This window comes from Neomonachus schauinslandi, chromosome 14, assembly GCF_002201575.2.
Source record: "Neomonachus schauinslandi chromosome 14, ASM220157v2, whole genome shotgun sequence".
NCBI lineage: Eukaryota > Metazoa > Chordata > Mammalia > Carnivora > Phocidae > Neomonachus > Neomonachus schauinslandi.
This window is the reverse complement of record NC_058416.1, coordinates 71,310,298-71,337,609: the sequence shown is the minus strand read 5'-3', so window position 1 is coordinate 71,337,609 and position 27,312 is coordinate 71,310,298. Positions and strand designations below refer to the sequence as shown.

General features: G+C 37.1%; 1 protein-coding gene across 1 annotated transcript in view; it reads right to left on the bottom strand.

Annotated features, from left to right (window-relative positions):
- The window catches only part of TTC28 (tetratricopeptide repeat domain 28), a 604,133-nt gene that overhangs the window by 289,786 nt on the left and 287,035 nt on the right, over positions 1 to 27,312 (bottom strand). Inside the window, exon 3 of the mRNA XM_044921035.1 lies at positions 6,858 to 7,005. Coding sequence (XP_044776970.1) covers positions 6,858 to 7,005 — 148 coding nt within the window. The remainder of the gene's footprint in view (positions 1 to 6,857; positions 7,006 to 27,312) is intronic.

Below are 27,312 nucleotides of genomic sequence, written 5' to 3'. Positions count from 1 at the left end.
AATGTTAGAAGAGAGAACACTGCCACAATTCGAGGACTGAGAAAAATACCTGGAAATGCCCTACCAAAAAAAAAAAAAAAAAAAGAAAGAAAAGAAAAATCTTCAATTGTACAAATTTTCACTAAATAAAAACGAAGTTGAGGAAACAAGAGGTAAAAGAACAAATTTCCATTTGCAGTATATTGGAAAGAGACTATAAATACATTAACAGATAAATTAAATGCAAGCTCATATACATACATGTTATAAGAGTCTGGAAAAGGGAGTGACTATTAAGGGTAATCAGAAAACTTCATGGAAATATAACTTGATTTCTTGAAGAAAGGGTAGGTAGGACTTAGACAAGTCTTTGCTTTTACTTTCTCTGAGAGTAGAGGGTATTTTAGGCAGAAGTTTTGTCCTAAACAAAGGTGCCAGGAAAAGATAGGCACATGGAATGATAGAGAATAGGCCAGCTTGAAGGGACCAGAGAATATTATAAGGAAGGAAGCAGATGTGGAATTATGGAGAAAATACTCAGCGAAGGATAAACGGACCTGGATTTCAAAGCCACACAGCTTCAATCTCCTCACTTTGTCAAATGTATAGATTGTGATTCTGGTGATGGTTACAAAAATCTATACACGTTATAGATATGCCTATGTCTGTATATACTTGTGTACATGTATGCATAAACATATACATATGTACACATGTGTGTACATCTATGTGACAGATATATATGTGCACAGATATGTTCACAAAAGTCCATTTCACTTTCTGTACATTTAAATTTTTAATGCCAAATTTCTCTGCTTTGGGCTGTAATTATGTCTCATTGGTCCACACTCATTAGTCGGAAGCTCCAGTTAGTAGGTATACATGCTTGTGATAAATAAAAGTGGTAGGACAAGGTTTTTTTTGGTGTATAAAAAATAAAGGCTAGATTAGCTATCTCTGAGATTCTTTCCAACTCTACTATTCTATTACTCTAATTCCTATTCTAGAGTAAACTTAGACTATTAGCAAAGGGGACTAATTTTGTGATTTTATCAGGCTAGGTGAAACAGATCTGTCAGCCTGTAGCTGTTAAGATGTTTTTCCTTCTAGAAACTATGCAGGATATATGAAATAGCCAATGTTAAACCAACTCCGTAAGAATGTAGAGGGCCTCTGCAACATTCACTGAATACCACTTATGTGCTTTCAAAATGTATAAGCTTTAAGAATTTAAGATGAACGAAGTCACATTTCCTGACATTTGAAAAGCCTGTAGGAACATAGTAGAGGCTATTAATAAACAATCTCACTCAGCTAAGAGATATACTATATTTCATCAGTTCTGAGAAACATTTATTCACATATTAACATCCGTGGATTTGGGATTTAATATCTCTGAACACAATGGTGCCTCAGTGATCTGTCACTTCTATGTCTAAATGGGTCCAACAGAGCTCTTTCAGTTTATATAAAATAAAAAGTTAAATGACAAGAAAGAATTGTGTCATCATTTAAACATCAGCATTTTTTTAGTATTATATAATATAATGATACAACTCTCAATCCAGAATTCTTAGCATTGGTAGGATGTGCTATGGGCCCCCAAAGGAGCAAAGTGATAACTCTACCCACATAGGTCAGGGAATGCTTTCCAGAGGAAGTGACATCTAAAGAGAAATTGAAGATATAAGAAACCAGGAACTGCAGGTTGTTTTAGTTGGGGGTATCTTGGAGATGAGAATGAAAGGGAGGAAAGATCTCTTATACTAGGAGGCTGGCCTCTATCCTATAAGCCATGGGGGAAATAGAATTATGAATAAGAGAATGACCAATCAGACTTACATTTTAGAAAGCTCATTCTGGGAGGAAAGCAAAGCATGGATTGGTTTAGGAGAGATAAAGGCCAGGAGAACCAGTTAGAAGCAAAGCCCTGAATTTTCAGTGACAAAACAAATGGAGAACAAAGAATAAATTTCAGACATAGAACAAAAAAATTTATAGAATTTGAGGAATAAATGCATTTAACAGACACAATGCCTTATTCCAAAGGAATAATACTCTACTCGTGGTCTCCTATGGATCACCTTCAAGGTAATTAACATTTTCACAGATCTCAATTTGTCTATGGCACTATGAAAACCTGGAGCCTTCCAGTACCCTTGTAACATTTCCATACACACGATTTAAAAAGCTTCAATTTTCCTAAAAACCTGGTGATACCACTACCAATTATTCTTGGATACATCATAAAAATATAGTATTGCACTGCAAATCTAGGAGCCTGACAGAAACAATTCTGAAATAAATCTCCAAAACAGTGATCCAAAAAGAGAACAGCAATTAATGAAAGGTAAGAAAATAAGCAAAGTATTATGAGGGTAAAGTACTCCCAAAAAGCAAAATTTAGAGGTGCGGTTCATTACATTCTCTTAATTTTAATGTTCACCTTTTTTGAAATTTTTTTTAAAGATTTTATTTATTTATTTGTCAGAGAGAGAAAGCACAAGCAGGGGGAGCGGCAGGCAGAGGGAGAAGTAGGCTTCCTGCTGAGCAAGGAGCCGGATGCGGGACTCCATCCCTGAGCCGAAGGCAGACGCTTAACTGACTGAGCCACCAAGGCGTCCCTTTTCTTAGGGTAATTCCTTAAAGAGGCAATTAAATTAAATACCACTTGGCTTGTCACAAAAGGACAACTATTGCATGATTCCACTTATATGAGGTACCTAGAGGAGTTATATTCACAGAGACAGAAAATAGCATGGAAGTTGCCATGAGCCAGGGGGAGGAGGAGTGGTGAATTATTATTTAATGGGGACAGAGTATCAATTTGGGAAAATGAGAAAGTTCTGGAGATGGATGGTGGTGATGGTTGTACAACACTGTAGATAATGTTATTGTACATAATGTCATTGAATTGTATAATTAAAAATGGTTAAAATGGTCAATTTTATGTTACACATATTTTACCACAATTAGAAAACTTTGGGTTTATACAAAAAGTAAAACTTAACCTTCCTCAAAAAAAAAAAAAAAGAAAAGAAAAGTTGGGGCGCCTGGGTGGCTCAGTTCGTTAAGCGTCTGCCTGAGGCTTGGGTCATGATCTCAGGGTCCTAGGATCCAGTCTGGCATAGAGCTCCCTGCTCAGCGGGGAGCCTGCTTCTCCCTCCCTCTCTGCTGTTTCCCCTGCTTGTGTGTGTGTGTGCGTGCGTGTGCACGTGCGCACACACACAATTTCTCTCTGTCAAATAAATAAAATCTTAAAAAAAAAAAAAGAAAAACAACTGACATGTTTAGCACTTTGTCTAAGCCATTTCACATTTTCCCAGGTTTGTCTGTATATCGTTCCAAAAGTATTCAAAGGCCTTCCATAGAAATAAAGGTAGAAAATACAGAAGTCAGAGTGAGTAGAAAGTAAGGGAAAGACAAAAAAAAAAAAAAAAACCCTTAGTATACAGACAGGCAGACTGTAAGCCCTAACCCATTTCCTAATGGTGGCCAGGACATTTTCAGGCCCTACACTTCACAGAGGAAGAAGCAAAAGGATAAAGATCACTTCTAAAATTCCCAGACCATTTAAATAAAAATACAGCAACACTCAGGAGAAATGCAGCTTTCCCTGGCACTGGGGCCTGAGACAAGAGGACCACGCGGGCGGTGCGGTGTTCATTCCACACCCAGGCCACTGTGCCTGTCATAAATACAAGAGCAGGATTAATATGGCTGCTACGTGCTCCTCAGTGAGAAGTGCAACACACTGAAGCAGGGAAGGTGGCCGGCAAGGGCCAGCTTATACCTTCTAGCGGCAGATTCTCAAAACAATACTAGGAGGTATATATTGTCATTTCCCTCTTACAGGTAAGGACTGAGGTGTAGAGAAAGGAAACAACCTTGCTCAGTCAATGCAATAGCAAATGGCAGCCCTGGGATTAGATTCCAATCTTTTTCTAACAGAACATTTCAGAAACAGGCCTCCTGTGAAGTGATTGCCACCTAAAAGAAAATCAAAGGGAAAGAATTCTCCGAGGGTGGGTGGCAATTAGGCAAATAAAAGGTGAGCCCCAACTTGACCCTGAGAGAAAAGCTTATACATTCCACAGCCATTTTCCACCAGCACTCCATAAAATTAGCTTCCCTGGATCCTCTGGAGCTGGTAGAAACACCACGACAGGTGATAGCCCATAAATGTAATAGTCTTTAGATTACCAAATTAACGGGAGGAGAGAAAATATACACAAGAGAACCCTCAGCAAGAAGCAGCCCTGGCGTCTTTAGAGGAAGAAATAAAGGTAAACTCAATCTCACTTTGTAATTATATTATTGAATTTGGTTGGCAGTGGTACTATGCTCTACCATGCAAATTTGCATAAACATTTATAAGATACAATGAACTGAAATTGCTGAAAGGCTACCTGAAAAGGAGAAATGGAAAACAGGAAAAGGATAACAGGAAAAAGCGTATCATTTTATATTTATATTTATTTTTATACTTTCATTAGCGATTTAAGGAAATACAGTATATATAAGGATGTAAATATATCTGCAGGAGAGGTAGTTGCACTGCTATCTTGGTTGGTGAACATGAGTGAAACCATAAAGTAATGATTTACTAAAGTAAATAGACTTAATTCAGTTAGCAGTATAAGCAACAATATAAAAAAATCAGGTAAGTTTCAATATGGATAAATACAACATATTTATTTGGGAACAGGGACATATTGATGTGGATTGGCCCTACCTTTAAACAAAAACGAAATCTTGAAACTTCCCCAGAAGGCCAAACCACAGGCATGCTTGTGCACATCACTGGAGCTTTGTTTCCTTACAGAAGTACCTGGACTAGGGAGCTTCCTCTGTTGCATTGAAGGATTACAAAACAAAAACAATTGCTACAAGAGATCAGACCTCTACGTAAAGTGTGTAAAGTGACCCAAACTGCACAGCAACGCAACAACAGCACGAACTTAGAGAGCTAGACAGGATACAATAAACAGTGGGTAAAAAATGGGCAGCAAATGATGACAGGTTTTGTGAATTACAACCATATGACAAAAAGAGAGGTCATTAAGATGTGAGATGATGCCTAGAACAACACTGTGCAAAGCAAAAGCCTCTATAAAATGTTAAGAGAAACCCACCTGGAATAGACATGGTGGTAAAGGCAATGCTAAAAATAAATGAGATAAATCAAATTGCCTTAAGGAAAGAGGAGAAAATATTGAAGCGCTCCAGGCACCTGTAAGATGCAGCTTTCCCCAGGGTCAGCCTTAGGTCACTCAGTGTAAGATGGGAAAGAACATGGCACAGAAAACCCTAAGGGGGACGGGCAGCACTGAGCGATTCTCGCAGTGCAGGGAAGACTTCCTTACATTTATCTAAACAAATTGCTTCAAAGGCAAAATGGTAAGTATGATTCTGCTGATCTCAATACATTCACTCCAGGATTCTAAGGCAGCAGCAGAAACACCTCAGAATAAAGAAGTGATATCTTCATGAACTACATAAAAAAAATGTTCCATGTAAATTGCTTGCAGAAGGGTACAGGAAGAGAATGAGAAAATGCCAGAAAATGGCAAGGAGAGACAGATTGATTTTTGTTGTTGTTGTCCACTTCCCCCCCGCAAGCCCTGGAGCTCCAAAGCGCATCTGCTCTAAGTCAGAGTTTATTAACAGCAGGTCCCCCAGTGGGAGAAGCCATTAGGTTCCTACAGGCAAAGACTCAGCTTTGTATGGGGTTATAAAATCACATGAGGAGAGATTTCCTTATCACTTTTTTTCTAAAACATACAACCTTCCACTTCCAGGAAAATATTTTTTATAGCTATGAATCACCCAGAGACTATATGAGTCCCATTTAGTTCACCAAACTTTTACTTAGCATTTATTTTGAGCCAAGTACTGTACTAGCTGATATATTAAAACTATATAATGCCACAAATATTTTCAAAACTAGATACAATGTCTAATGATACTGCCATCAAACTTTTTAGGTTCATTCAAAAACATACCATTTCAGAGATAAAACAGAGTTCTGCTTGACAGAATCTAATTAATATGGAACAATTGTTAGCTGTCTACTATTTGATGTCAACCCACCTGAGTGTCTCCATTTACTGCAAAGATGGTACCTGGTGTATCCTTTCAGCCCAATCTGTCTGAGGGCTGCCGCAAAAATCAATGTTCTTCAAAGTGAAGCCAATCGGTTTTGGGCCTTAGAACTCCTTCCAACCTCCAATACTATTTTCAACCCATTGTTCTTCCAGAATACCAATTGTATAAAACAGAAGTAACAACAGGAGAAAACCATATAAACTAGTGTCTGTCTTTTCTCTTTCCTTTTAATTCAACATAATCTTTTCATGTTCCTCTGAAAAATGTTAGACACAGCCTACAGTTAGATCCATATTTCCTTTTATGAAATATTAGAATGTCTAATATCTTCTCTTATTTGATTATTTCTAGATCTAGATCATTTCTTGATGGCATATTGGTCCAACTGAGTAAATCAATTTATTTCTAGAGGTGTTGTGATTTAGAGGTACAGAATCTTAAAACTATTTTTAAAAAAAAAAGTATTCTTTAGATAACCCTGAAATCCAGAGAAGTTAATTCATTCACACACAGTCATACAGTTTATGAAAAATAAAAAAAATATATAATCCAAGTCGATAAGCTTCTGGGCCAGTGGCCTTGCCACCATCCCATTCCACCTCATTAACATGAGCTACTGGCAGTGATTCTTGATCTTCCTTTGTGTAAAATATCCAATCTTGGCAAATTTGATAACCTATCAGTGTTCAGTGGCTGAGTCCAAAGTCTTCAAAGTCTAGAAATGTCCTACTTTAAATTACTGTCAGACCAAATACTTTCATCATATTTACCTCTCATGGGAGATTTCATGGCAGCTTCTACCATCCCCACCAGAAGTTGGAGACTCTTGGGGTCCTGAGCCAGTCCAGAGGCAAAAGCTGCCAGGGCATCGGCATGACGTCCGAGGTACTGGAGGGCAACACCCTGTCGGAAGTATGCCTGGAAATAAAGATAATGCGTGTTTTACTTATACACTATGCTCCAAGAAGGCTGATGGTGATTCTTTATTACAACAACTGATCAGCAGACCTAAGATGGAGATTGTCTTGGTTCAAAAACCTAGTAAACAGTTTGAAATCAATTCTGATTTCTTCCAACATCATAAAATGTGAACATCCTTCTTCAAGGAAATTATATTTAAAACTTTCACTCTTTTCACTTCTAGAACATTTATTAATTCTACCACATTCTTTGGCATTTATTTACAAATTGCTTTTTTTGAATGATTTTCAAAATATTTTTTATCCTATCTTTAACAACATAAACTCCTCAAAGACAGGTGTTTGGAGATTTTTCTATATCTCACCAAAGTATCTGGTATGGTACAAGATAAATGAGAGACACTCAAATTCCATTTATTTCAAATTTTCCCCTTTTATATAATTAAAGGGAAAAAATCAATGTGTGATGGTTATTAAGATAATTTTAATAATGAGTAATATAACATGGCTACATTTAATGTGGTGTTTCAGATATAATATTTAAAAGTTGTTATCTAAAACATGTGTGCTTCACTCAGAAACAAAATAAGATTATTGTCCTTTGTGTTCTTTAATTGGATTAGTTTAAAAACTAGTATTATCAATTCTGATTATAAGAAAACATCCTTCCTTCCAGCTAATTGCAGAAAGGGCCAGAAAATTAATAAAATATTTAAATTTTAGAATAGTCTTAAGATATGCAGTTTGTTTTCAGGCACACAGAGTAAAAAGAAGTAAATGAACAAAATGTTACTAGCATATAACTAGCAAAGGACCTTGTACCTGATTAAATGATACACAAAAATGACATTAATACACTCACTGGTTATATGACATCTGCTTCTAAAATGCTTGGCCTCCTGTTTCACTTAAATAATCTTATGTTTATAACACACATTTAACTTTTTCAGTCCAATATACTTTGAAATTGTCACAAATTGTATTCATGGGATCTAAATGAAGTTTCAAACAACTCCTAAAACTGCCACTCAATAAACTTAATACATAATTTTATAATTTTATATTACATACACTGAGAGAGAGCACTTTTCATGTATACAAAACATATGTACTTACCTTATCTTATTTCATTTTTATAACTCTCTGTTGAAGTAATTTAGGATAGGTAATACTATTAAGTGTTTCTATTAAGAAACAATCCATAAACAGAATGAATACTGAATTGTGGGCTATTCAGACTTCTATTAGTTTAAACTACAAGCAGCTGTTAAAACTCAAACCCTAGTAAGACAATAACCTGTAAATGCACTTTCATTACTAATTCATAAAATCACTTCCTTTCAATGGACTCAGCCACAGTTTTAATCTTTAATGTGTTTGTAGGCATTTGTCACTACCTTTTTCATGTCACATTTTAGGTGATTTCTATAATCCAAGAGGCAATATATACCACATTCCAACTAAAAATAACTATAGTTTAGCTTTAATATAGAATTTCTAGAAAATGTAAACTAAAAAAAAGTATATTTATATATACACATATATATGCCAAATATCTGTAAATTATTATTATTATTTATGGAGAGAGACAAAAAATGTCTAGTTTTTTATTTCAGGTATATATTTTAAGAAACACAAAAATCTATTGTAGTAATCATTTCAATTACAATTACAATACATGTAAGTCAAATCATGCTATACCCCTTCAACTAATACAGTGCTGTCATTTCAGTAAAATTGGGGGAAAAAACACCAAAAATCTTATAAGAGTCTCAATGAATTTTGATAATTTCTTGTATATTTAAAACAAAACTTTATCATTCATTACGTCACTGAAAGAACAACTGTTTTCCCTGTTTGACAATTAAATCACTGAAAAGTATGATTTATCTATTCTGTCCAGGTAGGCAAAGTTCAGTGTTAAATGCGAGTTAGGGTCTCAAGTTTATACAGCAGTTACACAAGAAGCATGTGCATGTTTTGTTTTCTTAGGGCACTCAGAAATGAGATGAGAAAAGGTACAACTTGGCCATGCTGCCAAGGAAAGGAATCCTGGCTTCCTTTCTTCAGAAGATTTTGAAAAGAGCTATAGGAGAGAAGGCTCAAAGGTTTCCCTTGGTCCTCCCGTAGGCCCCTCCAGAACCCCCAACTCAACTTTATAAGATTTCCTCAATTAAAAGCTTAAGAGTTGTATACCTGTCAAGACATAAGCATAATTAGTTCAAACTCTGACAACCCCCTGTTCCAAACTCATAGATTGGGACTCCCCCAACTTTTTCCATACAATATTCATTGCATGTACAAATAGCTGCTGAATAAAAATTAGTTATCTATATTAGTTATCTATACTTTTGTGAGAGAAATGCCACTATGGAGTTCAATTGATGATGATAAAACATGGACTGTAGGTTACTGTGATAGAATAAAAAGAATTTAGCAGAGAGTAAATACACAATAAAATTAGCTATTTTGATTAATGAGAGAAGAATCATAATACATAATTACAGACCAACAGAATATAAGGGGAGTCCAAGAAATATTTCAAATAGTCTATTATTCAATATAATATGATTCGATTCCTATCACTGCTTCATCCACCCCTCCCCTTGCTCCCTAAAAGAGTGTTTGCAACTGGGAACTCATGGCTTTAAGGCTCCCAGACAAAATCTGATCCACCCGACTAAAACAATTACAATTATCAGGTCTTGGGAGACTCAGCAGCCACTCACTGGACCCTCTGTCAGCCTTTTCCAAGAAGAGGTCAAGATATGCTGAGATTCACAGCTGTTTACCGTAACTTCAAGAGAACTGATGTGATCTGCTATAGCCTATCTGCTTCTCCCCTACTGGTTCCTGCTACTAATTTTTCTCTTACCATTTCACAGGAAGCTATGTCATCTAGGAAAGGGGCAAATTTTGACCCTTAAGGATTGAGCAGAAGTAGTATAGCAAGGCAAGGGGACCCATGGAGCAATGTTGAACACTTGGTGCCCAGCCAACCTCAGCAACCCCCTCACATACATCACATTCTAGCCACAGGTTATGCAGCAGATGGAGAAGGAAGGGCAATGTGGATTCACTGCTCAGAGCGCCTATACCCTGAGAATAATGGTTTTAACCTGAAGCTTCAGCCAAGAAGAGAAATTTAAAGGGAGTTAGTGAATGTACTGGACTAAAGGTGGGATGCCTAGAGTTTAAAGTGTTGCAAAGTCAATCACCACAAAGAACCATCAATGATTATAACCCACACATGCTACTAAATAACCTCACAAATGATATAAATACAACTGGTTACAAGAATAAGTTTCCATACTTCCTTCCATTAACACTCCCAAAAAATCTACAGCACCAGGCACTGTGATGTGTACCACAAATAAAGTCAGGACTCTTAGCCTCAAGCTACTCACAGTCCAGAGGGAAAGAATATAAAAAGCTCTAAATGTCTTGACTGCTACCTGCAGTAGCTGCTTACTAATAGTAAGGGCTTGTAATATTTCAGCAGTAATAAAAATGTAACTAATGACCAAAGTATTTATGCCTGTTGTTGAAATTGTTAGTATTTGCTTTTTATTATGTGGCCATTCTTTTCATCTCATAGCGTTTGCAATGGACTGAATGTTTGTATCTCTCCAAAATTAGTATGTTGAAACCTAATCCCCACCGTGATGATATCTGGAGGTGGAGTTTTAGAGACATGATTAGGTCACAAAAGTGAAGCCCCCATGAATGAGATCAGTGCTCTCATAAAAGAGACCCAAGAGCTCCCTCTCCCCTTTTGCCATGTGAGGACACAGCAAGGCATAGACATGGTCTGTTTATTCACTAGGAAGTGGGTCCTTACCAGACACTAAATCCGCCATCACCTTGATCTTGGACTTCCCAACAAGAAATAAATGTTTGTTGTTTAAGCCACTCGGTCTTTGGTATTTTGTTACAGCAGTCCAGATGGACTAAAACAGGGTTAAAGTACAAACACTCAAAGACTAAACATGGGAAACAGTAAGCTCTTCATCCTTCAAGCACCCCTGGAAGCTGTGAAGGACCTGGAAGCCTTTACTTTCAACATCCCATTTCTGGTTTCCAATTCTAAAACATTACTAAACTCGGCCATAACATAACATCTTACTCTCCCACAGCTCAAATGAGTGATGAGGTAAATTATTATGCTTATGGGCACATGTATATATTTAGGACATAAAATATAGAATAAATACATGTAATATGTAATGCTACATTAAATTAAACATGTTTGCTTACATGTACAATCTATTACTTAGTTCAAGCATTCACAAGTATTCTGCTTTCAATTAATCTGTACTTTCTCATGTTATACATTAATATTCCTAATCTGTCTTTCACTGTTTGAACATTTTTACATTTTCTATTTTTTTTTTTTAAGATTTTTATTTATTTATTTGTCAGGGAGAGAGAGAGAGCACAAGCAGGGGGAGCAGCAGAGGGAGAGGGAGAAGCAGGCTCCTCACTGAACAAGGAGCCCGATGTGGGACTCGATCCCAGGACCCTGGGATCATGACCTGAGCCGAAGGCAGACGCTTAACGACTGAGCCACCCAGGAGTCCCACATTTTTACATTTTCTAAAGAAGAAATACGTCTATAACATGGTGATATACCTGCTAGCCAATCATACCACCTGCTACCACATCATTGCCATCTTCTTCAACAAGGTTTATAAATTGCATAACTATTTTACTCTATTTCCCTTATTATTTTATTTAAAAATGAGTAGAAATGGGGAAAATAGAAACGCCAATTCTCGTTTTTTAAAAAGCAGCAGTATTAATCTATAATTTAACACAACTGAGTCAAAACGAAAATGATTACAGGGTGCCAAGGGCAGAAAAACTTTAGTATCACTGGATGTACACAGAACAACTAACTATGCTCAGTTGTGATGGAAAAGAATAAAATTAGAGAATATGAAAAAATGATTCTTAAAAAGGAAAGGCAATATTTGAGATTTTGTTTTTTAGTTATCTAGGAATTAACACTTCCCACTCAATGAACATGTCAATCTCTGATTTAATATTTTCCTTCTTGATATTTTATGTATTTGGACTTTCAGGAATGCTTTGTATGGGAAAGTAAAAGACTATTACTTAAAATATATATGAAGCATATGAGCACAATGTAAATATATACAAATTACCTACTATCACATTTATTATATATTATAAATTATACATGTCACATAAAAATGTGATACATAAAAATGAAGACACAGAACCCATGTCCTCAGTAAGTTGTTTTTGTTTCTTTTTTTTTTTTTTTTAAGATTTTATTTGTACCTGAGAGAGAGGGAGCATAAGGAGGGGGAGGAGCAGAGTGGGAGGGAAAGGAATAAGCAGACTGTGCTGAGCCCAGAGCCCAACACGGCGCTCCATCCCAGGACCCTGAGATCATGACCCAAGCTGAAACCAAGAGTCTGATGCTTAACCAACTGAGCCACCCAGGCACCCCCTCAATAAGTTTTCACCATCTTATATCAAATAGGCACCTGTATGGACACATACATGCTAATTATTTTTTCTTTTTTAACATGCAAATTATTTCTGTTATATATTTTGTTACATATGTTTCACTTAGAAAAAAGGAGAAATTTTTTTATTTTTTTTATTATTATGTTATGTTAATCAAACTCTGGAAAGAGCCGAGAAATTTTTTTTTAATATTTTATTTATTTATTTGAGAGAGAGAGACACAGCAAGAGAGGGAACACAAGCAGGGGGAGTGGGAGAGGGAGAAGCAGGCGACGTGGGGCTCCATCCCAGGACCCTGGGACCATGGCCTGAGCCAAAGGCAGACGCTTAATGACTGAGCCACCCAGGCATCCAAAAAAGGGAGAAATTAACAGAACTTTCTGCAATGATAGAACTGCTCTATGTACTCTCTAATAATGGCAGCTTCTAGCCAGTCACACTTGGCCACTGAGCACTTGAAATGTGGCTAACATGACTAAGAAACTAAATTTTAAATTTTATTTCATTTTAATTACTTCAAATTTAAATAGCCAGGAGTGGCTAGTGGCTACTAGATTGGACAATGCAGTTCTAAAATTTGGTCTTCCTCTAACAACAGACCACCAAAGACAAATCTAAACTGGAAATTGAAAGGCAATATATTAAGAGAAATAACTACTACCAAAGCTCTGAACTAAAGCTATGTGCCTTACTCCCAAGGCAGCTGTGGTGAAAGAGAAAGGACTCATAAGGCTGACATTGGAATCCTGTCCTGATTACTTTTCTCGCTGTGTGACTTTGACCAAGACACTTAACTTCACCAAACTTCGTGTTCCATTTCCACTTATAGAGAGGAGAATAATGATGACCTCAAAGGGTTGTAACAATGCTTGCTGACTGATAACACATATGAAATATAAAACACAGAGTAGCCACTTTTTAAAAAGTTGAACAGAACTGAATGTTTCACTAACTGTTACTCTTATTTGGTATTTGCTGTTTAATCAAGTGGCTCATCTGCTTCACTAGCTTATAGATCAGAAATCACCTTTGGTGAAGTGGGCCAGGGACTGACAAAAATTATACACAAAACAAAAATTAATGATCATAATGACTACCTTGAGTGACTAGGGAAATAGTTAATTTATGTTTGGCACCTTCTGTTTAAGAAGTCTGTAAAGTAGGGGCGCCTGGGTGGCTTAGTCGGTTGAGCGGCTGACTCTTGATTTCCACTCAGGTTATGATCTCAGGGTCGTGAGATTGAGCCCCGTGTTGGGGTACAGAGTCTGCTTAAGATTCTCTCTCTCTCCCTCTCCCCCTGCTCCCTCTTTCCTCTCTTAAAAAAAATTTTTTTTAATAAAAAAAATGTTGGGGCATCTTGGTGGCTCAGTCGTTAAGCATCTGCTTTCGGCTCAGGTCATAATCCCAGGGTCCTGGGATCGAGCCCCGCTTCAGGCTCCCTGCTCCGTGCGAAGCCTGCTTCTCCCTCTCCCACTCCCCCTGCTTGTGTTCCCTCTCTCGTTGTGTCTCTCTCTGTCAAATAAATAAATCTTTAAAAATATAAATAAAGATTATGTATTTATTTTTTAAAATAAAATAAATAAATAAAATGTTTACACTTTGGCAGTTGATTGGGTAAGTTTCAATTATCTAGTAAATTCATTATCTGGGAAAAACATCATATGCAGTTTAAATAAGGTCCACTGGCCCAAGTGAAAAAGAAGAAGGAGGTGGCAGAAAATAGATGACCGGGGCGCCTGGGTGGCTCAGTTGGTTAAGCGATTGCCTTCGGCTCAGGTCATGATCCTGGAGTCCCGGGATCGAGTCCCGCATCGGGCTCCCTGCTCAGCAGGGAGTCTGCTTCTCCCTCTGACTCTCCCCCTCTCATGCTCTCTCTCTCTCTCATTCTCGCTCTCAAATAAATAAATAAAATCTTTAAAAAAAAAAAAAAGAAAATAGATGACCAAAAATACAGTCCAAAAAAAAAAAAAAAAAACAGATGACCAAAAATCTCTGTGTAGAAACATGAAAACAGGGGGCGCCTGGGTGGCTCAGTCATTAAGCTACCCTGCTCAGCAGGAAGCCTGCTTCTCCCTCTCCCACTCCCCCTGCTTGTGTTCCTCTCTCACTGTGTCTCTCTCTGTCAAATAAATAAATAAAATCTTTAAAAAAAAAAAAAACATGAAACAGTCTTTCCTCTCAGAGACTTTATACTGACACACTGATTATGAGAATTACAAGGTTTACAAGGTTGTAAGGCCCAAGCCTGACACCTATTTTATTTACTTATTTGTTCATTTGTTTGTTTATTTATTTATATTGAAATATTTTTTAAGATTTTATTTATTTTTTTGACAGAGAGAGAGAGCACAAGTAGGGGGAGCGGCAGGCAGAGGGAGAAGCAGGCTCCCCGCTGAGTAAGGAGCCCGATGAGGGACTTGATCCCAGGACGCTGAGATCATAACCCGAGCCGAAGGCAGATGCTTAACAAATGAACCACCCAGGCATCCTATTGACACCTATTTTAGAATTAACAAGAGCCCCATCTTACCATAGCAGTCCTGCCACTATAAATCATCACTAAGTTCTACTGCATATATGTAGGTGTTTTATTTCCCAAAAACTTTTGCGGCTATCATTCGTTGAACTGCTAACTCTGTGCCCCACGGAGTGCTGGGTGCTTTCCATAGTTTATCACTAACCCTCACAATGTCTTGGGAGACGTTCTTATAATGCCTATTACACAAAAGAGGTGGTTATGAAACTTTTCCCAAATCATACGGCTACAAAGGGAGACAAACCACTGCCAAACTCCTTCTCTTTCCACTATCCACACTACCTCTTTGATAAAAGAATTAATGGCGTGCAATTAACCTCTAAATCAAGGTTTTTGTCTGTGAACTCTTGTACTTGCAAAATTCAACCTATGGAGGCAGAAATGAAGGAAAATCAGAAATGACACAGAAAATTTATGAACATGAATATTTAATCTCTATTCCATTAGCAACCGTTGATTGTAGAACAATTTTTAATGAATAGAATGGAGGAAAAATTCATTTCATTAACCTTTCATAAAATGTATTATTATTGAACCAAACAGGCCACTGTACTTGCAACTCAGTTCGATGTTAATTAGATTACAGGCATGAGGTTTAAATCAAAGAGAAACAAAAGGAGCCATCAGCAAGCTTCTCAGCCCTTGCTTGTTTGTTTGCTGGCTAAAATGAATTTTTACCCGCAATACAATTTGCTATGCTTCTTTTATTTTCTGACATTTTCAAGTGCATTTTCTCTTGCTTCTGTATGCTGACACTTTATATTAAAAGTAAAAATAAAAATAAATAAAGAATCAGCAAAGAGCACATTCTTCATGTAGCAATATGTTTTACCTGCTCAGCTGGGAGTAATCATTCCCATCTCTCCAGAAAACTACACTTGTATTTTTTACTAGTCGTCCTTATTGTATGCTGAAAGCACATGCAAGAGATTGGAAGCTATTTTAGAAAACACCATTATTGAGTTTGCAACCCGGAGTCAGAGGCCCAAATGGCCTAAACATAATGTTCTAACCAAATCTGCAGCTGTGAACTGTTTTCCTCCCCAACATAGGTTTTTGGTCCATTTAATCTGCTCTCAGTCCTGACTGTTTCACATCATATCAGTTATTCCTTTTCCCAAAATTAATTTTTAGCTAATTGTATCAAAAGGTAAAAAAATTATGGGAAAATAATATTTTAAAAAGAAATTAGAAATCTGATAAGAAGTTAAAGAAAAGATGAAATGACAACCAGGAGTTAACTAAGTAGGTGTCATTTTCTAGCGCTGGAGGGATTCCCAATGTTAATGTTTATGTCAGATTATATAATGTGTGTACCATCATCTGGAGTTTCTCTTCTAAGCTTTAAAAATAAACAGTGAAAGAAGTCTGAAGTCCCCTAGAGCAATGGTTCTGAACTTTCCATATCTTGTGACTTCGCTATATGGGTGGGGCATAGGAAGAGTATAAAATCATGCCAACAAGAAAACCAGAGAACTTCCTGAACATTCTCCAAGAAATCATCTGGCTTTAGCATGAGTTCTATGCCCCGGCCCTACCAATCCTCCTCCAGTCCTGGAACACAGAGTTTGTGTGCCTTCACACACATAGCCTGGTCCTGCGGAATGTGGTAAGACCAGAAGCAAAATGGAAAAAAAATAATGGTGGCCAGAGAGAATGGTGGTTGTGGGAAAACAGTGAAGCCAACAGTATGGGAATGAAAAGAGACTGAATTCTCATTAACCATTGAAAAAAAAAACAATTGAGGGGCGCCTGGGTGGCTCAGTTGGTTAAGCGACTGCCTTCGGCTCAGGTCATGATCCCGGAATCCCGGGATCGAGTCCCACATCGGGCTCCCTGCTCAGCGGGGAGTCTGCTTCTCCCTCTAACCCTACCCCCTCTTGCACTCTCTCTCTCACTCTCTCTCTAATAAATAAATTTTAAAAAAAAATTGACATCTCACCTATCATAATGTAGTCATACCTAAACCATACCCCATTAATGGGAATCCATTCTTTCCAGAAAGCAGTCTATCAAAAATTATTTCAGGACGACTAGGTTGTTCAGTTGGTTAAGCATCTGCCTTCAGCTCAGGTCATGATCTCAGGGTCCTGGGATTGAGCCCAGGTCAGGCTCCCTGCTCAGTGGGGAGTCTGCTTCTCCCTCTCCCTCTGCCCCTCCCCTCCCACTCATGCCACTTTCTCTCTCAAATAGATAAAATCTTAAAAAAAAGAAATTATTGTCATAAGTGCTATATATTGGGATGGGGAGTTCTACATAAGGTTTCCTTGAGCAGATGAAATTCCACTATTAGTAACTCACTTCATGATCTTGCTGATCTATCAACTCTTTGTTTTTCTCAAAATTATAACTTAAATGGGAGTCCATGGCATTGCACCATGGAGAAGGGCAAAGCTATACAATGACACAACACATCTCCTGAAAAACCAAATTTATTTGAAGTTTCTGGGAGAGAATTTTTTTTTAATTAATACTTTATTTTTAGAGCAGTTTTAGATTCACTGTAAAACTGAACGAAAAGTATGAAGAATTCCCATTATAACCATTGTTCTGACATACTCAGGACCTTCCCCACTATCAACATCCTACCCCATGGTGGTACTTTTTTACAGTCAATGGGGAATTATTTTTATATGAGAAATTACAGAAGAAAATCAAGAGCCACATAATTTTTTTTAAGAAAACATAAGGAAATGCCCATCTCTACTCTGCCTATAGCCCCAATTCCTGGAAGAGTCCCTATCTTCTGACTTCAGGTGTTTGGCAAAGCAAAATTTGAGAAGCGCTGCCTAAACCACTAACAACTAACCTTTGTCAATGGCTTCAATGGCTAGCTAGCAGAAGGAGTCTCTAGAAGAGAGGAGGTATTGGGGAGAGGGACATGAAGAGGGTGACATGAGCAAGTGGTGAGAGCAGGGTTGCAAGGTAAGAATATATGTCCCCAAAACGCTTGCACAAATATTTCACTCATGTTTTTGTACATGATAAACTTCGCTGCCTGTATCTTTCCCCTTCCTATGTTATGTAATCTTTCCACATTGGAACACGTGTGTTAGGGTGCCACCTACCACAACGAAAAACAAGAAAAAGGAAAATGTCTGCCTCTCAATACTTAGCAGCACAAAAATGCAACAATACACTTTGTATCTTTTCAAAGGAGAAGGAGTTCCATTCCTAGGCAAGATGGAGTATCTAGTATTTCCCACTGAATACAACTATGACCTAGAAAGACTTTATGGAACAGCTCTCTGAGGAGTCTGAAGAGTAAATGGTAGCAGATGAATTGAGGAAGGAGATCAGAATTCAAAGTAGTACCAAACCAGCAATGGGTTTCCTGTTTTATTTATCCTTTCCATCTGGTATTACCTGGCTCAGATTCAAAAGCAGCTCAAAATAAGGAAGTACTCACTGGATTCAAACAGAAAACACTCCAAGAAAAGTCTCCTCATTCTGGTCAAAGAAGCAAAAGGAGGACTCCTGAGGGTAAGAGTGGAGAAAATCCTGTATTTTAAGTCCTCTTTCCATTCCTTCCCAGTCTAACACCCCAGGCAAGTAATAGGAATAGGTGGTTGCTGGCCTGGCATCCCAAATTCTGAGGGACCCTTTCCTCTCGTCCCAAGAGTACAGGGTGAGTCCCAATGCTTTTTTCTTTCTCTCTTCCCTCTCACTATTTGATTCCTCATATAGAGGTAATTATGGGATATGCATGGCAAAGCAGGGAAACTCAAGTCCCAGTTTCAGCTAGAGAATGGGAAGGGAGGGGGGCAGCCAGAGAGTTGGAAAGTGTCAGGGAGATCAGATATAGAAGGGAACTTTTGAGAATAATCCCATAAAGAAGTGTTCTAGATCTGACCCTAAATAGCATACCAAAGGCTTTGAGAACTAAACTACTACCCAGTTCTCAGACTGGCCAATGGGTGATACACACAAAGAAGAACTACAAAGGTTCTGAAAACCTAACTGGCATTGGAACCAAAGTCCATAAAACATGGATCAGGGCTTATACACTGAACCTAACCAGGTAAACTGTTTATTAAAACAAACCAACCAAACAAACAAAAAAACTACATGAGCTAATCTAGCTCTCCCCTTAGAAAAGAAAATGGCTTTTATAGTTGGAAAAACTAGGTGAAGAGGTCAGTGTTCACAGTGCCTTCCCCTTAGCACATTACAGCTAGAAGCAGGCAGTTCTGTTTTGCACATCCTATTTACAGAGACTTTAATACTGAAAGGGTTTATGCCAGGGATTCAGGTTTCCCATTTTCTTTCTTCGTTTTTGTTTTCTTAGGTAGTTATTTATGTGACTGTCCTCCTAACTAAATGGACCAATGTGGGCATAAACCATTTTCTCATTTTCTCTGCTTATAGAAAGGAATGGTTTATTTCAGCACTACAGATAACATCTTGAAGTCTCAGGAGGATGACAAATTGAAACAGTCTCTTTCTTGCCTAACATTTCTTACCCAAGAGTCAAGTGATGATGTTAAGGAACAAACCTCTCTTCTCCTGACAATTTGCACTTATTTTCTTAATAGCCCTGCTAAGATTCAATGAATTTCAGTTTGCTTAGAGCCTACTTAGTGCCTGGCAACAGGCACAGGAAGCTTTCATTCATCAGCATAATAGTCCTTTTGGTGATGCATTCCTATTGAAATTATGGCAGCAATTCCAAAAAAGAAACAGCAGAGATAGGACAAACGAATTCCCTTTCAAAAAGAGCCATCAGAATAGCATAGCAGTTCCTACATGACTAGAAACTTTAAAAATTATTTTGATGGAGAAATGTTAGGAAATTTTATTCGGGTATAATATCAATGTAATATACATATCAAATATAATCAATATAATATCACATACCTATTTACTGGGAGTATCTATACTTTGCAAAATCATTTGAAAACAAGCACAACCACCAAAAGCAACTGCATAACTCTATTAATAAACCTAGGTTTTGGTAATCGTACATAAATAGTAACATTCACAGACAAGTGGTGCCTCGATTGGCTAAACAGTTCCAAATTCATGCTCTTCTTTGACCTGGTAAGGTCTCTTGCACCACATAATTCTGGTGTGCTACTTGACAGGTACCTTTTGCTGCAACAATGATGTAATGATGCATCTCTCCTGAAGATCGCGAATTGCTATCATTTAAGCTCTCTATAAAGCATTTAGACTGAAACATTTTCTATTACTATTTGTTGATGAGTCTTAAACTGTAGAATCAAAATGATTTCATATTTTTAATTAAATTAATCTTTGGCATTTCTTTTTTCTGTAACTGTATAGCCTTTTATAAAAAATGTGTTCTCTACCTACTGTGTATAAATGAATTCAGTGCTATAGGGGTATATAAGAAGAGATCATTAATCTCAGTTTTCAGAAAGCATATAGTCAACGTGGGGAGATATATAAAAAACTGCATGATGAATAAAGAATTGTTTCAGGGCGTCTGGGTGGCTCAGTCGGTTGAGTGTCCAACTCTTGAAATTGGCTCAGGTCCTGAGATCAAGCCCCATATTGGGCTCTGCTCCCAGTGGGGCGTCTGCTTGAGATTCTCTCTCTCCCTCCGCCCCTCCCCCGACTTGCATGCGCACACAGGCGCACATGCGCACTCTCTATAATAAAACCTTAAAAAAAAAAGAATTATTTCAAAGCAACGTATAAACAAGTGTATGTAAAAATTGAATATGGGTCTTCCCCAACGTACAAAGGAACTGTTTTCTAAAAGTTCACTTCCAAGTCAGTTGCTCAAAATGTTTTAAGCATTTTTACCATAAACAAATTATGCTGTAAAATATGGTTATATTAACCATCTAGTTCATACAAAATGTCAGTGGATCACAGGACCAGCAATATTATAGAAAGGATCAGAAATGGAACTGATATTTGTCAGTAACGTGGCAAGCACTTTCACATAAGTAATGTTATTTAGTCTTAATAATCCCATAAGGTAGATTATTATGCCTTTCTTTAAAGATAAGAGTCCTGAAGCTGATAAAGGTTAAGTCACTTGCCCAAGGTAATAGGTTGTAAGCGACAGAACATAGATTCAAACCCAGAACTGTCTAACTCTGAAGCCAGGTCTCCACTCCTATAGCACGTAGCTACCCTCTAAAACAGCATTTATAAGGGAGCACTTTTTCCATGCCCAAATGGGAATGTCAGGAATATATCCCACAGACTGAAAGCTCTTTTTTTTTAATTTATTTTTTATTTTAAAAAAGATTTTATTTATTTATTTGACAGAGAGACAGAGAGTGTGCACAAGCAGGGCAAGTGGCAGGCAGAGGCAGAGGGAGAAGCAGGCTCCCCGCAGAGCAGGGGATAGTCCCATATCCCGTAGATATGGGACTCGATCCCAGGACCCCGGGATCATGACCTGAGCAGAAGGCAGTCGCTTAACCAACTGAGCCACCCAGGCGCCCTGAAAGCTCTTGAAGTGCAGAGACAATGACTTTTCATCTTTGTATCTCCACAGAGTAGGTACCCAATGACTACTGAATGAACAAACAAATTAACAAATGAACAAATTAATGGAAAATGAGTTCTTCAAAAGCAGGGGTTATTTTTTATTCATATCTATATACATACAACCTACCATAGAGATACAGTCTATCCATCAATAAATATCTATTAACTAAAGAATTCCATTCCACTAGCACACCTTCTCTCATGCTGCTTTTCTTAAATTTGCAATCCTGACCGTTTCCAAATTCATGCCTTGAGCTTAATGTCTTTCAAAATCTCAGTTCTCTCCTTCCTTTGCTTAGATGCTGAAATCCAGAAAGACTAAATCTGTATTTACATCTTTTATGTGGCTCATTATGTTCCCCAGCCAGGACAGATATGAATTTAACCTAGCAAGCTTTACCCATAAAGCTCCTAGATCTCTGAGTTTGAAAAAGATGCACTGCCCCTTGGGGAAAAATTATCCAAACTAATATCAATGAAGTGGATTTATCCTGTCCAAAGGAAATGCAAATGTACTTGGTTGCATCAACTTTCTGAAACTACACTTCTAAAGCAAATTAAGAAACCCATTTCAAGTTGTTTGAAAGGAATGTTGGCTGACACTTGCAAATTAGCCTTCTACAGAGAAGTAGCTCTAATTCTGCAGCTTATCATTTCAAATGATCTTAGAGATGAATATTCAGATCCCATATCAATTTTTAATGTAATGGATAGAATCCCAAAAGCTTAAAAACTAGGTTCTACTTCATAATCTGTCATTCTCTCTACCTTCTTTCAGGATACATTAATTTTTTAATAAGTTCTTTTAAGTAGTTCCTAAGATACATTTTTAACCACTACAAGTTCAAAAATGATATGCAAAGCCCCTAATTTAGCTGATATCTTATATAAAGAATCCTTATTAATTATAAAATCGTGACCATAATTAAATAAAAATATAGAAGTGATGGGAACACAGGTTCTGAAACTCTCACACTAAAAGTCCTTGAAAAAAAGACAAATCATTTTCTTAAGCTCCCAGATGAACGCATTTAATATCCTATACCAACCATGTTGATTATTTTCAAAATTACCCCGAATATTATTAATGGCAAATGTTAAACTACCAAATATCCTGTAATATTGATAAGTACTCTCTAAAGACATGGCTCAGCAATTTCAGGGTATACACTTTGTGAAACAAGAGAACCAGCAGTACTTTAAGAAAGAACAACAAAATCTTCATTCCCTTCAGCACAATTGGCTTGGAGCAATGAAAGAGAAATACTTGTTTTAAAACATACTTTATATCTACATTTAAATGCCTAATTAATCCTAATAATTAAATGCAACCACTAACCACTTTCTTCGCAAGATCTCTTTTTTATTTCCATAAACTCTGGAATTTAATGGAAATCATTGTGTCATTATGGCCAGGGTAATAAATGCCTATTGGTCAATAAGCTCTGAACCTTAACAGGCAGTTAACTAATTCAGTTGGAAATAAGACCAATAGTTCTAATGGCCTCTAATTTCACTGCAAGAGTCCAGCCTTATGAACTATAGATGCTTTTCATGAGCTCTTCCTATAGCAGAGGACAGCAATTTAAATGTAAAAAACATGCATTTGAAATTCAAGAGCTTACACTGATTTCATTTGCCAGGGAGACCACAGATCAGAAGAGGTCCTTCCTGAAGAAATATTTCAGTGCAAAAAGCACAGCCAATGCAAACAAAAATAAAACGATTTTAAATTACAAGAGCTCAATTTAGGCTATTTGAAAATCATTCAAATTTTCTTATGGTTATTTCAAACAATCTGAATAGTTTGCTTTAAAACTGGACAAAAGTAACAACTGTAAAAACACCTTGTAATAAAAACAAAAAGGGAGGCTTAGAAAGTTGATCTCTTCCTGCTGTCTCACATCCTCCCCTGAGAGTAAAGGCCTCTAGATTTCAACATAAATAGATATAACTTAGTATACAGATAACAGTGTACTTGAAATCAAAATAGTCTGGAGACACCAGTATCCACTCAAAACCCAATCCTTTCAAGATTTGTCTCACACTGCAACAGCAAAGAAAGCACTTTAAGCGATGACGTAAGAATGTCCCTTTGCCCTATGATGCTAGGGGGTGAATTCTACATGAAAATGAACGACGTTATGTTCACTGTTCTGCCAACATTGAATTCTGACCTGACTACTGGGTGCCTCTATCCACCCTTCTATAGTAGCTACACCTACTTCTAGGAAAATCTCTTAAATTACATATTTGGGCTCCTTTATTCAAAATGACATTTAATTCAAAAAGTATTTACATGCCAAAGTTCAAAATCCTTATACTTATTCATCACTTACTTTGTTTAATTATGGTGAAAGAAGTTAAAGTTCTCTGGCAATAATTTTGTACCAGATTTTTTGACAAACCAAAGGAAAATAAATTGCTATATTTTCTAGCCTCTAGTTCAATCATAATCACATTTCCTGCAAAACATTTAGACTAGATTAATCTTCCTGAGAGCACAGTAATTAAGACGGTAACAATATATGGTAGTAAACTAGAATACCTTAAGGAGTAAAGAAACCTTGGGCTGGTTTTACCTTGTTACTGACCAGCTATGTTAATTTCAATTACTTGCCTTCTCTGGGCCTCAATTCCATCATTTCTAAAGTGAGGGGTTGGGTTAAGTGATCTCTTAAGGTTCTTTAAAACTGTAACATTCTGAAATCCTATTCTATGAAATGAGATCTTTATTTATACAGTGGCTAACTGCTGAGGCATTCCAAATTTCTTCTTAATAGTTCCGTATTCGGGATGCCTGGGTGGCTCAGTTGGGTAAGTGGCTAATTCTTGATTTTGGCTCAGGTCATGATCTGGGCTCAGGTAGTGAGCTCAGGGTCCTGAGATGAACCCCACGTAGGGTTCCGTACTCAGCAGGGAATCTGCTTCTCTCCTTCTCTCTCTGCCCATCCTCTTTCTCTCTCCGACCCCTCTCCCTCCCCCCAAAATAAAAAATCTTAAAAAAAAATACTTCCACATTCACTATCATTTAGAGCCTTGCGATTATATAACACTTGGTTTCATTTCAATGTCTCCTTTTCAAACACCTTCTTCCTAAAGAGAAAACCCAGTGTAAGAGTTTTGTGTAAGAAATCTGCCACAACCATCCCCCACAAAGCAAGGCAAGCTTTTCCTTTTAACAAAACATTCGCAATTGGCAAAGAAGGGTGTGAGCCAGTCTATTTCTTTCCATGTGTTAATGAACCACCTATTGCCAAATGGAACTCTCTTCTTAATTCCAGACCAGGAAACACCATTTTCTGATGCAGTAAAATGACAAAGTACTAATTAGAAGGAACCTAATCTGAAGTCACAATTCTCATTAATTGGAAGTTACTACAGTAATTATTAACAAGTCACATTATCATTAGACCAAAGGAAACGTCAAAATTGATTTATGCATTTAGGAGTCTCTAATAAATAGGGTCTGCATCCAAGGTCCTCTCTAAAATGACCAGAGTAAAGAAAATAATAATTTACAGGTTAATGAATACCTTGAAAATACCACATTTTTCATCGCTCTGATGACTTTTTCCAGTATTAAACATACCCTGAAATGTTGAATTAAACTAGATGACCAGAAAGGGAAAATACCTCAATGTCTCCAAAAAGTACAACATGCGGCATGTTCAAGAAGCCTACAACAATCCCTAGGAGAACTAATGCCCTGATGATCCTAAGATACATCTATCTCCAAGGTCAAAAGAGTATTGCCTTAGTTCAACTGGCTAATTAAGATGAACTGAAGATAAATGAAAACAAAAATTGTGGGCATTTGGAGACCAATACATCAAAACAACAGAGCAAAGGAAAAAACTGCTCAATTAATTGCAAAGTCATAATAACATGGGTAAATTTCATGTTTGTTTTGAAATTTGTCAGACTTCCTGATTCTTATGGGGTTTTTTTCCCCCCCAATATTTAAACTAGCTCAGCCTATATCATAAAGACATTTTCATGTTAGCAAATTTTGGTATGTATTTGTACTCTGGACATAACTTAAAAACTTTTGTTTTTGTGTTAAACTTCCTAATTGCTACATATGGTCTAGGTTAGAAAAATGTATTCTCAGAGCTTAATTAACATGTTAATGTATGGTCACATAAAAAGGTAATATTACTTAATTATTTTACAGTTAAGTTTGTAATTTGGACTCAAGTTCTTTATGCTAATACATTTATCATATTATTAATCAAATATAAACATGTATTTCTCCACTAAAACGAAGAATAAGTTTAAGATGTTTCAATGAGATGTGAACTACATTTATTTTAAAGTATTTGTATTTTTCTCATATGTGTTCATGCTAAAAAATTTGGGAAAAATATAAAAGCACAATAAAAGTAAACTCATCCTTTAATCCTATCACACAGAGATCACTTTGATTTTAGCTTACATACTGCCGATATTTTTCTACTCAGACATAAGACATATATTATTTTATAAAACTTGGAATTACTCTAACCTTCTGTTTTGGCTTAAATTGGCTTAAAATAGTCATTTGGTATATAATCTTTACAGACAAAAGTGAACAAAAAGCAAGATGAAGTTAACTTACAAGACCCATGATTTTATGGGTATATGTATGATACATACAAAAGTGTGCATAAAATTACATACACATACATATATGTAAAATCATGCATTAGAAACTCATCTTTCATACAGATCCAATCAAATTTACATTTCAGAGCTGAAGTCATACCATAATTTTGTCAAATAAATGTATCCACGAAGCATGTGTAATTTGTATAGCAAACTACTGATCATGTTATAACTATATAACAGAGGCTGAGATAAAGAGAAACTAGAACAGCTTAAACTATAAAGCACTTTTAAAACAAGTGTGAGAAATTAACATACACACATTCAGAGCTAGACTAAAATTTTTTTTTTAATTTTTTTTTTATTCTTATGTTAATCCCCATACATTACATCATTAGTTTTAGATGAAGTGTTCCATGATTCATTGTTTGTGCATAACACCCAGTGCTCCATGCAGAATGTGCCCTCCTCAATACCCATCACCAGGCTAACCCATCCTCCCACCCCCCTCCCCTCTAGAACCCTGTTTGTTTTTCAGAGTCCATCGTCTCTCATGGTTCGTCTACCCCTCCGATTTCCCCCGCTTCATTCTTCCCCTCCCGCTACCTTCTTCTTCTTCTTTTTTTTTTTTCTTAACATATATTGCGTTATTTGTTTCAGAGGTACAGATCTGAGATTCAACAGTCTTGCAAAATTCACAGCGCTTACCAGAGCACATACCCTCCCCAGTGTCCATCACCCAGTCACCCCCTCCTTCCCACCCCACCCCCCACTCCAGCAACCCTCAGTTTGTTTCCTGAGATTAAGAATTCCTCATATCAGTGAGATCATATGATACTTGTCTTTCTCTGATTGACTTATTTCACTCAACATAATACCCTCCAGTTCCATCCACGTCGTTGCAAATGGCAAGATCTCGTTCCTTTTGATGGCTGCATAATATTCCATTGTATATATATACCAGATCTTCTTTATCCATTCATCTGTTGATGGACATCTTGGCTCTTTCCACAGTTTGGCTATTGTGGACATTGCTGCTATAAACATCAGGGTGCACGTACCCCTTCGGATCCCTACTTTTGTATCTTTGGGGTAAATACCCAGTAGTGCAATTGCTGGATCATATGGTAGCTCTATTTTCAACTTTTTGAGGAACCTCCATACAGTTTTCCAGAGTGGCTGCACCAGCTTGCATTCCCACCAACAGTGTAG